We start from the raw sequence: 12,638 nt of genomic DNA, 5'->3' as shown, positions 1-12,638 counted from the left end.
TCTTCCTCCCTGCCTTCTTCGTCCACTGAGTATCCATTCATGTCATTCCCTGAGCATCCATTCGCGTGTGAAGTCGAAGGCTGGCCCCGGAACCACTAAGAGGAGGGCATGTAAGTAACCCTATAATCTTTCACTTAGTAATCCAGTCCCTTTCAAGTAGACTGCAAAGTCCTTGAAGGCTAGACCCATTTCTGATCCCTCTCTCACACACCATATAATCAAATATAAAGATAAGTTCACATTGATCTACTTCTTCCCCAAACGTTAGCTAATTAAGAGCCGTACTTCAAAGCAGGGGTCAGCAACCACTTTTTTTTAAAGGATCGGATAATAAATTTTTTAGAATTGGTGAACAATACAGTCCCAGACATGACTACTCAATTCAGCCACTGTAGAGCAAAAGAAACCACAGGCAATACATAAATGAATAGGCATGACTGGTTTTGCAATAAAATTTTATTTAGAAAAGCAAGCGGTGGACCCTGTTTGTCCCACAGGCCATTGTTTGCCAACACCAGCTATATATAACGTGACGTAAATGAATGAAACATCATAAGGAATACCAGTCAAAGTTTAAACCAGTAGTTATGACCCTTGTTGGAGGCATAAACACCTCTAAGAATATAAATAAACATCTCTCGAAAATACGACCACACCCTTCTGCTCTCAATCAATTCTACGGTGGAATTTATGTGTTGTTGGCTCTGTCACAGGCTATTCACGGGACATTCAAGCTGCAAGGTCCTCATCAGAAGTTAGGCCACACCTGAGCATCCCTGGAAGGTGAGCAGCAAACCTTCCGCTTTTTTCTTCTCTCTTTGGTCTGTCGTGTAGTCCGCTCAGTGCCTCTCCCACATGCTACCTGTCTGTCCCTCCCTGTCCCCTTCTGTTCAGCAACTAAGCAAGGCACCCTAGAGCCATCTCCATCTGCCGGTGTAACACCCGTTCCCAGCCCTCTCTGTTTGCGGCATCCTGCCACAGGATGAAGACTCACCAGCAGGCAGTGCACGGGGTCGCCCCTTAAATCTGTGTCCGGTGCCTGTAGCAGACGCCAGTCTCTGCCTTTGTTATACGTGATGAATGTCTTCACTTGGCTGTCAATCTTCTTGTTTGCCAAGAACATTCCCTTTATCCCTGCTACCTGGGAAAAATGGACATGGCTGAAAAATACATCAATTTGAGCAGAAATATATTTGTTTACTTAAAAGAAAAGCAACAAGAGCAGGCTGTCCAATTCAGCCGTGAGCACTTGTCTTGGAGGAAAGAAAGGGTGAGAATGGCTGATGAGGAATGGGGGGGGGGTAGTGGTGATTAAGTATAACGGCCCCCTGGACAGTGGGACAGAAAGCAATAGATCTGTCTCCTATGGCATGGGGATCATAATGCAAGTTTGATAGAGAATTCCTGTTTCTCTTAAGGTCAGTTGGTAGTAGCTTGCCATTGCCTAGAGATAAACTCTGGTGCTTTCAGATTTGTTGCCTGGTACATGATAAATAAATAGAGGTTACTTTTATACTATGTTAGGCCTAGGATCCATAGTCTTAAATATTTTATTTCATTTAAACCTTGTAACAGTTCTCTTGGATAAGTATCACTTATTCTCCTCTATAGATAAGGACACCGAGGCTCATCCAGGTTAAGTGACTTACCCAAGGTCACACAGCAACAGGAAACCCTGGATACACAGGGGATTTTAACCCAGCACTCTATGTCTTCATAGCCCTTGCTCTTAAGAACTATCTAAATCACGTTGCTATCTAGAGTCCTGTGCAACTGCAAAAGGTTAGCAAAAGCTCATGATCCAATTTTCTTTGCTTTTTTTTTTTCCTGTGAAAGAATGCTCTATAAAACCACCAAGATACCTTGAACAAAAGAGAACTGCTTTTAAACTTAGAGAAGGAGAGATTTCCTTCAATCGTTGAATAATCTTTTCCTCCATTCCCATAACACTGTTCTTCCCACTAGGCACAGTTCTTATTAATTATTTGGCTCTAAAACAATAACTTCCTTCTTGCTTCTCTACATTATGAAAGAGGCGGCAATTGGTTAAGTTGCCCAAAATGTGCTATAACAAACCATTAATCATGCATTATATTCTTGGGTGTTTTCAAGTTTATTAATATATTCATACATATTTCACTCTTCTTGAAATTATGACAACCCAGGAAAACCGCAGGGCAGTGAGAACAGGATCTAAGATAAGTTGAATTATGCATTCCAACACTATGCATAGGTTATCTCATTTAATGCTCATAGTGCATATAAGATTCGGTTATCATTACCCACATTTTGAGGATGAGGAAACAGAAACTTAGATTGAGTGACTTCCTGGAGCACATATAGGGATGAAGTGAATAAGCTAGCAGGCATATGCAACCCCTTTAATTTAACTCAGGACCTCTATATTATCATATAAAACTTTTTAGGCTGAAGACTAAAACAACAGCATTGGACCTTGCCATGTACCAAGCTCTATGCCTAGTACTTTACATATAAAACCTTCAATATTCACTGCAACCCTGCACAACAGCTATGGTATCAATCCTATGGATGAGGAAACTGAGATGGAAACAAAACTTAGTTGCTTACAGTAACAGAGAGTTGGGGTTCACGCCCAAATTTTCTGACTTCCAGTGTTCTTTCAACAACTACAGTTCTGAATTTGCCTATTCAAAGGGGCTGGTTTCAATCAATAGAAGATGCAAGGTTTGCCTTTGCTTTTGACACATTTAAATCTCACTAGTTTGTACCTGCTGATTTGGCATCTGGGATAATTTAGAGTTGGGCCAACTTCATACACTTTTGGAAGACAAGTTTGTTAGGAAAATAAATGGCAAAAGTGAGTTGCTGGGAGGAATGCTTTTAACTACTTAGGAAAACAAGCCTCATTTGGGGCAATCCATGGCAGCCAGGAGTTTCTTATGCATTGTCGACAGAAGTTCCACACTTGACCTCCCAACAATGCTAAAGTTAATTACAAATAATATTTAGTTATTCACTCACTATACCAGCTCCAGAAGGGCTACTCACCAGGGATACCCATATTGATTCTGCATATGTTCAAGAGGCAATTGCATATTTAAATAGGACTAAACTGCCAGTTCTTGAAACATGAAGTTTCATAAATCAGAATGTTCACAAATCCGTACTTGCCTTCCCTCCACAGCGCCCTCATACACGAGAAACCATCTGACGCAGTAGCTAGGAGGTGACACCAGGTACAGAGGGAATGAAAGTGTCACCCAGGGGTCCCCAAACTACGGCAGTGGGCCGCATGCGGCCCCCTGAGGCCATTTATCCAGCCCCCGTCGCACTTCCAGAAGGAGCACCTCTTTCATTGGTGGTCAGTGAGAGCGGGGCATAGCTCACGTACAGTACTACTTCCTGTGACGCAGCACGTAGGCATCACGGCTCCGGAAGCGCACCATATCACTGCTTATGGCTAGCAGTGACAAATATGGAACTGGACATTGACCATCTCATTAGCCAAAAGCTGGCCCATAGTTCCCATTTGTTGATTTAAATTTACTTGTTCTTTATTTGAAATAATGTATTTGTTCCCGTTTTGTTTTTTTACTTTAACATAAGATATGTGCAGTGTTCATAGGTTTTTTATAGTCCGGCCCTCCAATGGTCTGAGGGACAGTGAACTGGCCCCCTGTGTAAAAAGTTTGGGGACCCCTGGTGTCACCTCTCCCAGCGGTTCCATTGTCCGGTTCCCTTCCTGCGCTCCCCGCTGCCGGCCCAGCCTGGCTGTCAGAGCGGGCTTCTGCGTGCTTAGGAACTGGTTCATTCAATTTGCAGAAGCGGTGACTTTATGGGTCCCTGGCTGCTTGGCATTATCAAATGCCACTTGAGCAGAGAGCTGCGCTTTGTAATTCATCTCTAGCAACTTGGCCTTCGGGTTTATCTTCAGGAATGAAAACTGGGCAAGGCAGAGGGCAAGCGTGACAAGAGGGGACGGAGCTGCGGAGGGCCTGCTCAGGGTCCTCCTGTGGCCGATGCACTGAATCCGGGAAAATCCCATTTGAGGTATCTTTTTATTGTTTGCTCCCTGGGATTTGTCTGCCAAGATGGTTACCCCTACTCTTAGGGTTTTGTGTATGTGTGCGCGCGCACGCGCATGCATGCACACGCAGCATTTCCTGTTCTTTTTGCTCTGAGTCTGAGAAGTCCATCTGTCCCTCTGCCAGTGCGTCTCGATGCATGCACACACGAGGAGCTTTCCTCTAAGGCTGTTTTGTAAGGTCTCATCAGATATTTCCTGGAATTTCTCCCTCTTGCTATAGAAATTTGGCTATTAGTATCAGTGCCCCAATAGTAGAATGTGTGCGTAACTGTGTGTACATGTGTGTGTGTGTACTTGCGTGTATACTTATGTGCATATGTGTTTCTGAGTGCATGCAAGGTCTGGGGTTGCACTGAGAATTAAAATATATATTTTTTGTCAGACAACCTCCCTCTGCAGCCACAGGATGTTCGTGTTTGTGGAACAGGGTGGGCTGAGGGATGGGATGGAGGAATGTGATATTCCCAATGGAAGACACACTTTCATGGAGACACAGAGTTTCCAAGGCAGGTATTCCTATGGGAATATCGTATCTCATTTCCAGGGGTATGTCTTCCTTTGGAGAAAGACCTGTTACCTTCCCTACATTTCAGAAGTCTGTGCAAAGATGCTGAATGTGCTGAGAGGTCATTTTTCTTCCTTTGCCTCTCATATGGGGAATTTGAAACCAGAAGTCTCAAAGGTAATTATTTATTTATTCTCTGATATCATATAAGCCAAAATAGCATTTGGATTAGACTTTAAATATGAAGTGTTGTAGCTCAAACCTCAAGCCAACACAAAGCCCAGCAGCATATATATTGTGCCTCAGGAAGATATCTGATTCTCTTTGATCATATGGGCTACTGCCCAGTAGCCTGGACCACACACTCTGACATGTATCTACCTCCCCACCCCTCAGGGCTCAGTTCAACAAACCTTTTCCCTGAAACCAGCATCGCTTTTTTTTTTATCCTGAACTCCTTTTCTCTGTCCTCCAATTTGTTGCTCACAGAGGTAGTACCTATGTCTCGGCTCTTAACAGTTCCATAAACTTCTTAATGGCATCAGTCCTCTCAAAAACTTCCCCAGGACTCCTCATACTCCTTACAAAAGTTAGTTCAATCTGACTTCCGTCATCTCCCACACCGTGGTCTCCGACCGCAGTATAACTTTTGGATTGTCATTCCACCCACCATATTCCTTCATTCAAATTCATAATAGAGAAGTCAGTTGGTACAAGAAGTCCTGGTTTTGTTTTTCATAAAATAGGTAGTTAAGAATTCCTCCTTAGAAGATATAACCACAATAACACTATCCACATTTACTGAGTACTGATGAAGTGTCAGGCATTACATGAAAGGCGTTGTGGGCTTAAGCACATCGATGTGTCCTCACACACTAAGTGGAAGAGTCAAATGTTACCAACAGTGCACAGATGAGAAAACCAAAGCTCAGATGTGGTCAATCACTTGCCTAAGGTCATTCCCTACAGAACCTTAGAACTGGACTCCAAGTCAGTCTAACTCTAGAACCCACTCACTTAACTGTACTAATTCTTCAAACTCCTCTCTCATCCTAAACCATTCAGAAAGAAATGACATATATGGATATCAAACTTACAAGCTGTCTTTTATTCACCAAGTGGTACATTTACTCTAGGGTTGTTCAATAAATATTTTTGAGCTTCTACTATTAATCATGTATTCTTACAAGTACCGGGGATATAGCACCTAGGATGTCTAAACAATTATACCTTCATTTAACACAGCGGTTCTCAACCTGTGGAAATACATATTTTATTTAAAAATGTATTGTATAATAAATATGTATTTCCGATGGCTTTAGGCGACTCCTGTGTTTTGGTAGTTCGACCCTCGCCGGGGTCGCGACCCACAGGTTGAGAACCGCTGATTTAACAGATCTTTTTTGAGGGTTAGACTATGGTAGGTGCTGAGACTTGGAATCTTTGTGACTTAAAGGAAGGACACAGTCATCTCCTTTGCCTTTTGATGTTTACCACTAGAGGGTCCTTTCCTGTCCCAATCTTCCATATGTTCCCCGTGGAGGCTAAGAAGGGAAGACTTGTGCACAAGAGTGTTTTCTCATTTCCATCTCTGATGCCGATTGGGAGATGATTCCTCCCACTCTCTGACTCAGATTGTTATTATGAATCCAAAGTGTCAAATTTTGAAGAAAATGAAAAAGATGAATCAAACACTGTGGCAAGAAAGAGAATATATCCATGACCATGATGTCTTTGGGTTTTGAGGATAGGATAATTTTCTGTTCTAAGGAGAGACTCCTTATTCAGCAGGAGCAGAAGTGTCTTTGCCCTCAGGGAACCCACTACCAAAAAAGGCTAAATGTCCCTTCCTCCCTTGGTGCCTTGATCAGGCAACACCCCCCGCCCACCCCCCACCCCCACACACCCCAGGGAGACGACAGCCTTACATAATTAGATGATACATTCTATGTCCTATAATAAATATGTCCTGGATTGGAGAGCTTTTTCCTTGCCCACCTCCTCTGCTGGATTGTAAAACAGTCTTTCCTAATAAATCAAGGTATTAGCTCCACTGTCATACCTGTTGAGCTTTCTCTTTTAAAGAGAGGACACTCACAACGTGGAGAAGACACTATGTGGGTAACGAAACATGCACAGTGCCTATGATGACACCCATGGTGATCACTCACTCATGCCTGCCCACATTCTGGGCATTCTGAATTTGCTGGCCAGGTGGCTTCACTCCCAACACAAACCTTTCCACTTGGTTGGGTGAACTGTCATCGCCCATTAAGCCAGAGTGCTCTTCATCATCATTAATATTCACTTCCCAGAAGAGGGAGGATATTGTCTAAAGCTGTCACACTTCCTCTCATCATCCACAGCAGATGAATATACCAGGAATGAATCACATGTCATAGACACACTTGTCAAATCTGTTTTGCTCTAGCCCTGGCCGGTTGGCTCAGCGGTAGAGCGTCGGCCTAGCGTGCGGAGGACCCGGGTTCGATTCCCGGCCAGGGCACACAGGAGAAGCGCCTATTTGCTTCTCCACCCCTCCGCCGCGCCTTCCTCTCTGTCTCTCTCTTCCCCTCCCGCAGCCAAGGCTCCATTGGAGCAAAGATGGCCCGGGCGCTGGGGATGGCTCTGTGGCCTCTGCCTCAGGTGCTAGAGTGGCTCTGGTCGCAACATGGTGACACCCAGGATGGGCAGAGCATCGCCCCCTGGTGGGCAGAGCGTCGCCCCATGGTGGGTGTGCTGGGTGGATCCCGGTCGGGTGCATGCGGGAATCTGTCTGACTGTCTCTCCCTGTTTCCAGCTTCAGAAAAAAAAAATCTGTTTTGCTCTGGTCACCATCACACACGCTGTCTTCTGTTCTCCATCCCACAGGGTACCTCTGGAACACTGTGCTTTTCAGGAATGACAGGGTTTTAAGACACTTGTTTCTAGGCTTCTTTTCACAAGCATCTCACCAGAGAAAATTGGGAGCCACATGACAACGCTGTCTGAATTTAGCTGTAATTGTAGGCTCACAACTTGGTTCAGAAGGTAGTGAACAGGTCCACAGAAATCATCTGCTCATTCTGTTTATGTTGACTTTTCCCCATTTTCTTTTTCCAACCTCATTTCTTCTACTGCTAAGTAAAGTCTCATATTAGTTATCCTGCCCTTCAGTATCCTATCTTACAGTTATTACTGGGCCCCAATCAAATACAATCCCAAATACTGATCTCTCCAGAGACACAAAATAGTTTGTTGTTAAGCATCTGCTCATTCTAGGCTTCAGAGCATAAATCTGCCCCTTAACTAGCTTTGTATTCTTGCAAAAATGATTGTACTCTCTCTGGTTCCATTTACTTATGTGTGAAATGGGAGTGATTACAGTCCTGATGTCAAAAAGTTAATACATGAATTAAATTAGATAATCCTTGATCGTTTTTTACACAGTGCTTGGCACATAATGGCACCCATTAAAATATTAGCTATTATTATTATGACCTTTCATTAACAAAAATCAGTTTCTAGCATTTTTTTCTCTTTAGCCAACATTTCCTGGCTCACGTTTCTCGATTTTCTTGAGTGGGGTCCCTGTTCAATGAACAACTCAAACCGAGAGAGATTTCTGGTGTTTCCATAAGTAAACCATATAATACAGCCACCCAGCCCTTTGTTCCTGACATTTCCCTATCTCTTCACATACACACTTGTTCTAGCGTACAGAGGACTGCATTGGTCACAAGAGCCCAATGTGAGTGCAAACAAAATGATTGATTGAAATGAGAACTGTGTTTCCCACAAAGACTCATCAGCAATGCATGTCCTTGATACACTGGCTCATTGGGCACTTACACGTTATACCCTTTCCTTCTGCTGTGCCAGCTAAAGAGCCCACAGACACAGGAGGAGCAGGGGGCTGAGAGTCAGAGGTATACAAAGAACACTGCAAAAGGTCCCCTCGGTCATCCTCAAAGGTGAGCAGGCATGTCCTTCTCTCTGTCACCCTCACCTCCTAGGCTGCTCATCTCTGCTTCTTATTAATTCATTTGTGGATTTTCTTACTTTTCATTTATCTCTAAGTGCGCGTCACGCATTACGATTCTACTGGGAAATTCATGCTAGATGACTCTCTGCTTCCTGCTAGCCAGAACAATCAGATTTCAGGAACGTTTGTGCCAGGCCCCATGTCTGCCAATATTCTCTCCACGTGGGTAATCAGCAGATACGGCACTGCCATTCTGATCACATCCATTTCAATGCAAGCTGCTGTGAACTGTCAGGCTAATGAAACAGAGGCTATTCTCTCCAGGCCCCGGGACGCAGAACACCTTTACATAACGCAGTCACACCGCTGCTCAACGTGATGGTAATCAGGGCCAGCAGTATTCCTACAGAGAGTTAACTGCAAGAGAGACGCCAGAGCAAACGCAAGAAATAACCGAAAAGTGGTTGTCGTGGCCGGAGGTCACCCGGTTTCCTCTTCCCATCCTTTACCTGTTAGCTGTGATTAAATTAAGAAAACCGCTTGAGAAAACAGTTGTAAATAACAGGACACTGCAAAGTCACTCCTGTCCAAATCTATCATCATTTCTATCATCAAGGGACCAATTAAAATGGTGTCTGTTTTTGTAGAAAACAAAATTTATCCAGAGAAATGATTCCACGTTGACTTGAGAAGGGGAGGGTGGATAATCTGAAAGGGGGAAAAAAATGCATCCTGAAGATCAGGACATGTTTTTTTTTGGGAGACCAAGGATGGAGCCAGGATCGGGGAAGTGAACTGGGTGATTAATCTGGACCAGCTGCTTTGGCCTCATACCAGCCAGACACTGGGAACAAGATACTTCCACAGTAAGCGTTGGATCAAGGCAAGATAACACATGGCATTTCAACCAAACATACTTACAGTTGAAATGTTTATAAGACATTTACAACCGAGGAAAGAAATGTAGCAATTTACACTTGTTTATAAGAAGACAACTAGTTGGTGTTCAAGAATGTCATATGGCCATGCTAATTGCAATATGGAAAAGAGGAGAGACCCGAAACAGTGGGGATGTGTTAGACATTTAAACAACGTGGGCAGATTTTAAGAACAGAACAACGTACTGAGAATTAAACTCATTGGAACATGATATTAATTATGCTATCTCTAAATATGTTGAGTATTTTGGGCACTGTTCACAGTACTTCAAGAAGATTAGTTTGTTTAATCCTCAGAGAAATCCTGTCAAGTAGGTAGGTACCTTCTTAATCTCCATATTTTCAGTGAAGTAATTAAGGTTCAGAAGTTACTGGATGTATCTTATGAATCCATGTACATGACATAGCTGGGATTTAAACCCAGGCAACCGGACTCCAAAATATATACTTTAAATCACAATTTTCTCCAACACGAACTTGAAACTAAGTAACCAGAATATATAAATGTTTACCAGAATACATGTTTAGTTTGAGGCTGAGATATATGATACTGTATTTATCTGGAATACAAACAGGAAAGGGGAAGAAACTTGTGAATATATAAAAAAGTTTGCAATGTGTTTTTCTAAATATAAACACACACAATACCCTGAACTAGTCTACCATAATTCTCATAAGTTCCTGGGCTCCAGATTGGGCATATAGTTTGTAAACGTGCCTTCATACGCACAGCAAAATTTAAATACTGGAAGAAAATTCCAAGAACCCCTAAAAGAGAAGGAGTAGAGATAGCATTAAAAGAAATTAAAATGATAAATTTCAATTTCTTCAGCGAAATTGGTTTCTTTCTTTGACTTACCGGCTACATGCTTCTCCTTATGCAAATAACCCTCTTGACTGCCTGAACTTATACCTAACCAAATGGTAGCATCATTATGACTGCACATATTTCAATCAGTTTTAGAATATTTTTAGAGAGAATATAGGTATATGATTACACATCCCACATTCTGAATGTGTTTTTTAAGGGGTCATTATGTCATTATAAATCCTTCACAGTGCAAGACGAGACTGACAAATGGCTAAAATCCATCCCAAAATAGCAGCCTGCCTCCTACCTAACTGTGCTTTAAATGGCAAGTAGAGCTTTGATGTTCCTCATGGAAGTTAGCTGATCCAAAATATGTGATTTTCTTTTTAATCATGGTCATTTGGAGAAACAGAGGGCCAAAGCTCCCTGAGGGAAGACTGGTACTCTGCTTTCTGTCTCTCCCACCCAAACCCTCCTTTCAGAAAGAAACATTATTAATCTCCTCTCACTCCATGTTCCTCTGAGACACTGGCAATTAGCCAGTGGATGTGATCTAGTTAGAAAGGTGTTCAAATCCAAGGGAGTGTCTTCTGATGTCACCTTCACTCTTTTCCTTCTTTCTTTCCCACTGTCCCCTTTGCTCTACAACCTGACAACCTGCTGGACCCTTGAGACTATTTCCAAACTGCACACTCTGTCCCTCTTGTTCAAACCCTTTAACGGCTTCGTGGCTTCCCCAGACCCTCTCCAAGTCCTCTGGGGCTTCCTGGTTGTGGACTGGGTGGAAGAAGGATCCCTCCCAGAGCATTTCTGTGGACTACAAATTAACCAAGACAAAGGTTCCGCAAGGCGCTCCCTCTCCCAAACGGGTGAGGCCATATGACTTCCTTCTAATTCTAATGACGGAGGAAACAGCCAGTGCGGGGCCTTGATCAGCCAGTCCATACACAGGAGTGGCTCGGAACCCAGTGCCTCGTGACATACCTCATAGAGGTCAATCATGACGTTGCCCTCGGGGCCTCGGCTGCTCTGGACATTCTCCAAGGCCAGGGTGAAGTAGACACCCCGCGTGTCTGAGATGTAGAGGTTGTAGGTGTCATTCTGGTTCCATTCTTGCACGGCTGCAAACACTTGGTTCTCATCTGTGCTGATGACGTGCATGTCCTACAAACAAGACACAGGAAAGGGAAGAAGGGTTTTATATCAGTAGCCTGAGATGTATCCAGAGAGTGTGGAATCCAAGGAGGAACACTGGAATAGGCACTTAGGCAATTGTGACCAAAAAAAAAAAAAAAAAAGAGAGATTTTCTTTTCTCGTATTGTGAAGTAATAATTAATTAGTTAAGTGTTATATTTCCTCTCCCACTTATGGGGTTAGGCAGCAGGGTCATGAGAAAATAGGGCAGAGAGATCCTTGGTAGCTCAGTTATAATTTAATTGTTTGATTAGATAAATTGAAGAATACTTTCTCAAATGTGTATGACTTTGGAGAATCAGTCATCCTGATATATTTGCCAAGTACACCACGGCATATGCTCAGAAGGATTATATGGGGCATATTCCTTCATAAAATCTGGAGGAAGAGAGAGAAAACTGACAAGCTCTGCGTCTCTCAGTGTGGTCCATGGACCAGTGTGGGCATCACCTGCAAGGGTGTGAGATACAGAGAACGTCGAGCCTCATCCAGTGAATCAAAACCTGCATTTTAATAAGATCCACGGGTGATTAATATGCACATTAAAGTTTGAGAAGCACTGCCCAAAGCCTCAGCAACCCCCAGAAGTCCTTGAGGAATTATGTTCAGATGAGAAACTAAACCACTAATCTTTATGTTAATGAGTGTTCAAGGACTTGGCTGCTTATCTAACTTTACTCGGAGAAGTTCAGTAGGAAACCTTAAGGAAAAGAGGGGGGGAAAAATAGTCTGTATAATTGATGATGTTTTCAGATCCTGGTAGTCCTGGCAGATAGAAACAAGGCAAAGGTACTGTGGGGGCAGTGAGCAGACGTCCCCAGGGTGGGAATTTTCCATTCCTCACCCCCCCATTCAGAACTCCAGAGAAGTAGATGTTCAAAAAAGAGCTGAACCAGACCAAGGCTTGGTATCTCCCTCGGGAGATGCCCGTTCACGTGCCCGTGGCAGGCTATGACCCTTTGCCCGGGCGGGAGACTTTCACCGGCATAACTTTCAAAGACTGCAAATCAAAATAGAACAGCAACAAGCACAGACAGAGGAACAACGTGGGAGACTCTCGGCCTTTGGGCACCGTAGTGCTCAGATTCTCCCGGGTGCAGCTTCAGGAGATCTGTCAATCTTCCTTGGCTCAAATTCCAGTACTGTAAAAGCTGAC

General features: G+C 43.4%; 1 protein-coding gene across 6 annotated transcripts in view; it reads right to left on the bottom strand.

The window, feature by feature from the left end:
* SORCS1 (sortilin related VPS10 domain containing receptor 1) overlaps positions 1-12,638 on the bottom strand; it is a 578,632-nt gene that overhangs the window by 113,785 nt on the left and 452,209 nt on the right. For all 6 annotated transcript variants that reach the window (XM_066354763.1, XM_066354758.1, XM_066354761.1 and 3 more), the window contains exons 9-10: positions 11,272-11,451; positions 995-1,141 (exon numbers count right to left, since the gene is read on the bottom strand). In XM_066354763.1, coding sequence (XP_066210860.1) covers positions 995-1,141; positions 11,272-11,451 — 327 coding nt within the window. The remainder of the gene's footprint in view (positions 1-994; positions 1,142-11,271; positions 11,452-12,638) is intronic.

The sequence above is a fragment of the Saccopteryx leptura genome, chromosome 13 (assembly GCF_036850995.1).
Source record: "Saccopteryx leptura isolate mSacLep1 chromosome 13, mSacLep1_pri_phased_curated, whole genome shotgun sequence".
NCBI lineage: Eukaryota > Metazoa > Chordata > Mammalia > Chiroptera > Emballonuridae > Saccopteryx > Saccopteryx leptura.
This window is presented reverse-complemented; position numbering and strand designations above follow the sequence as displayed.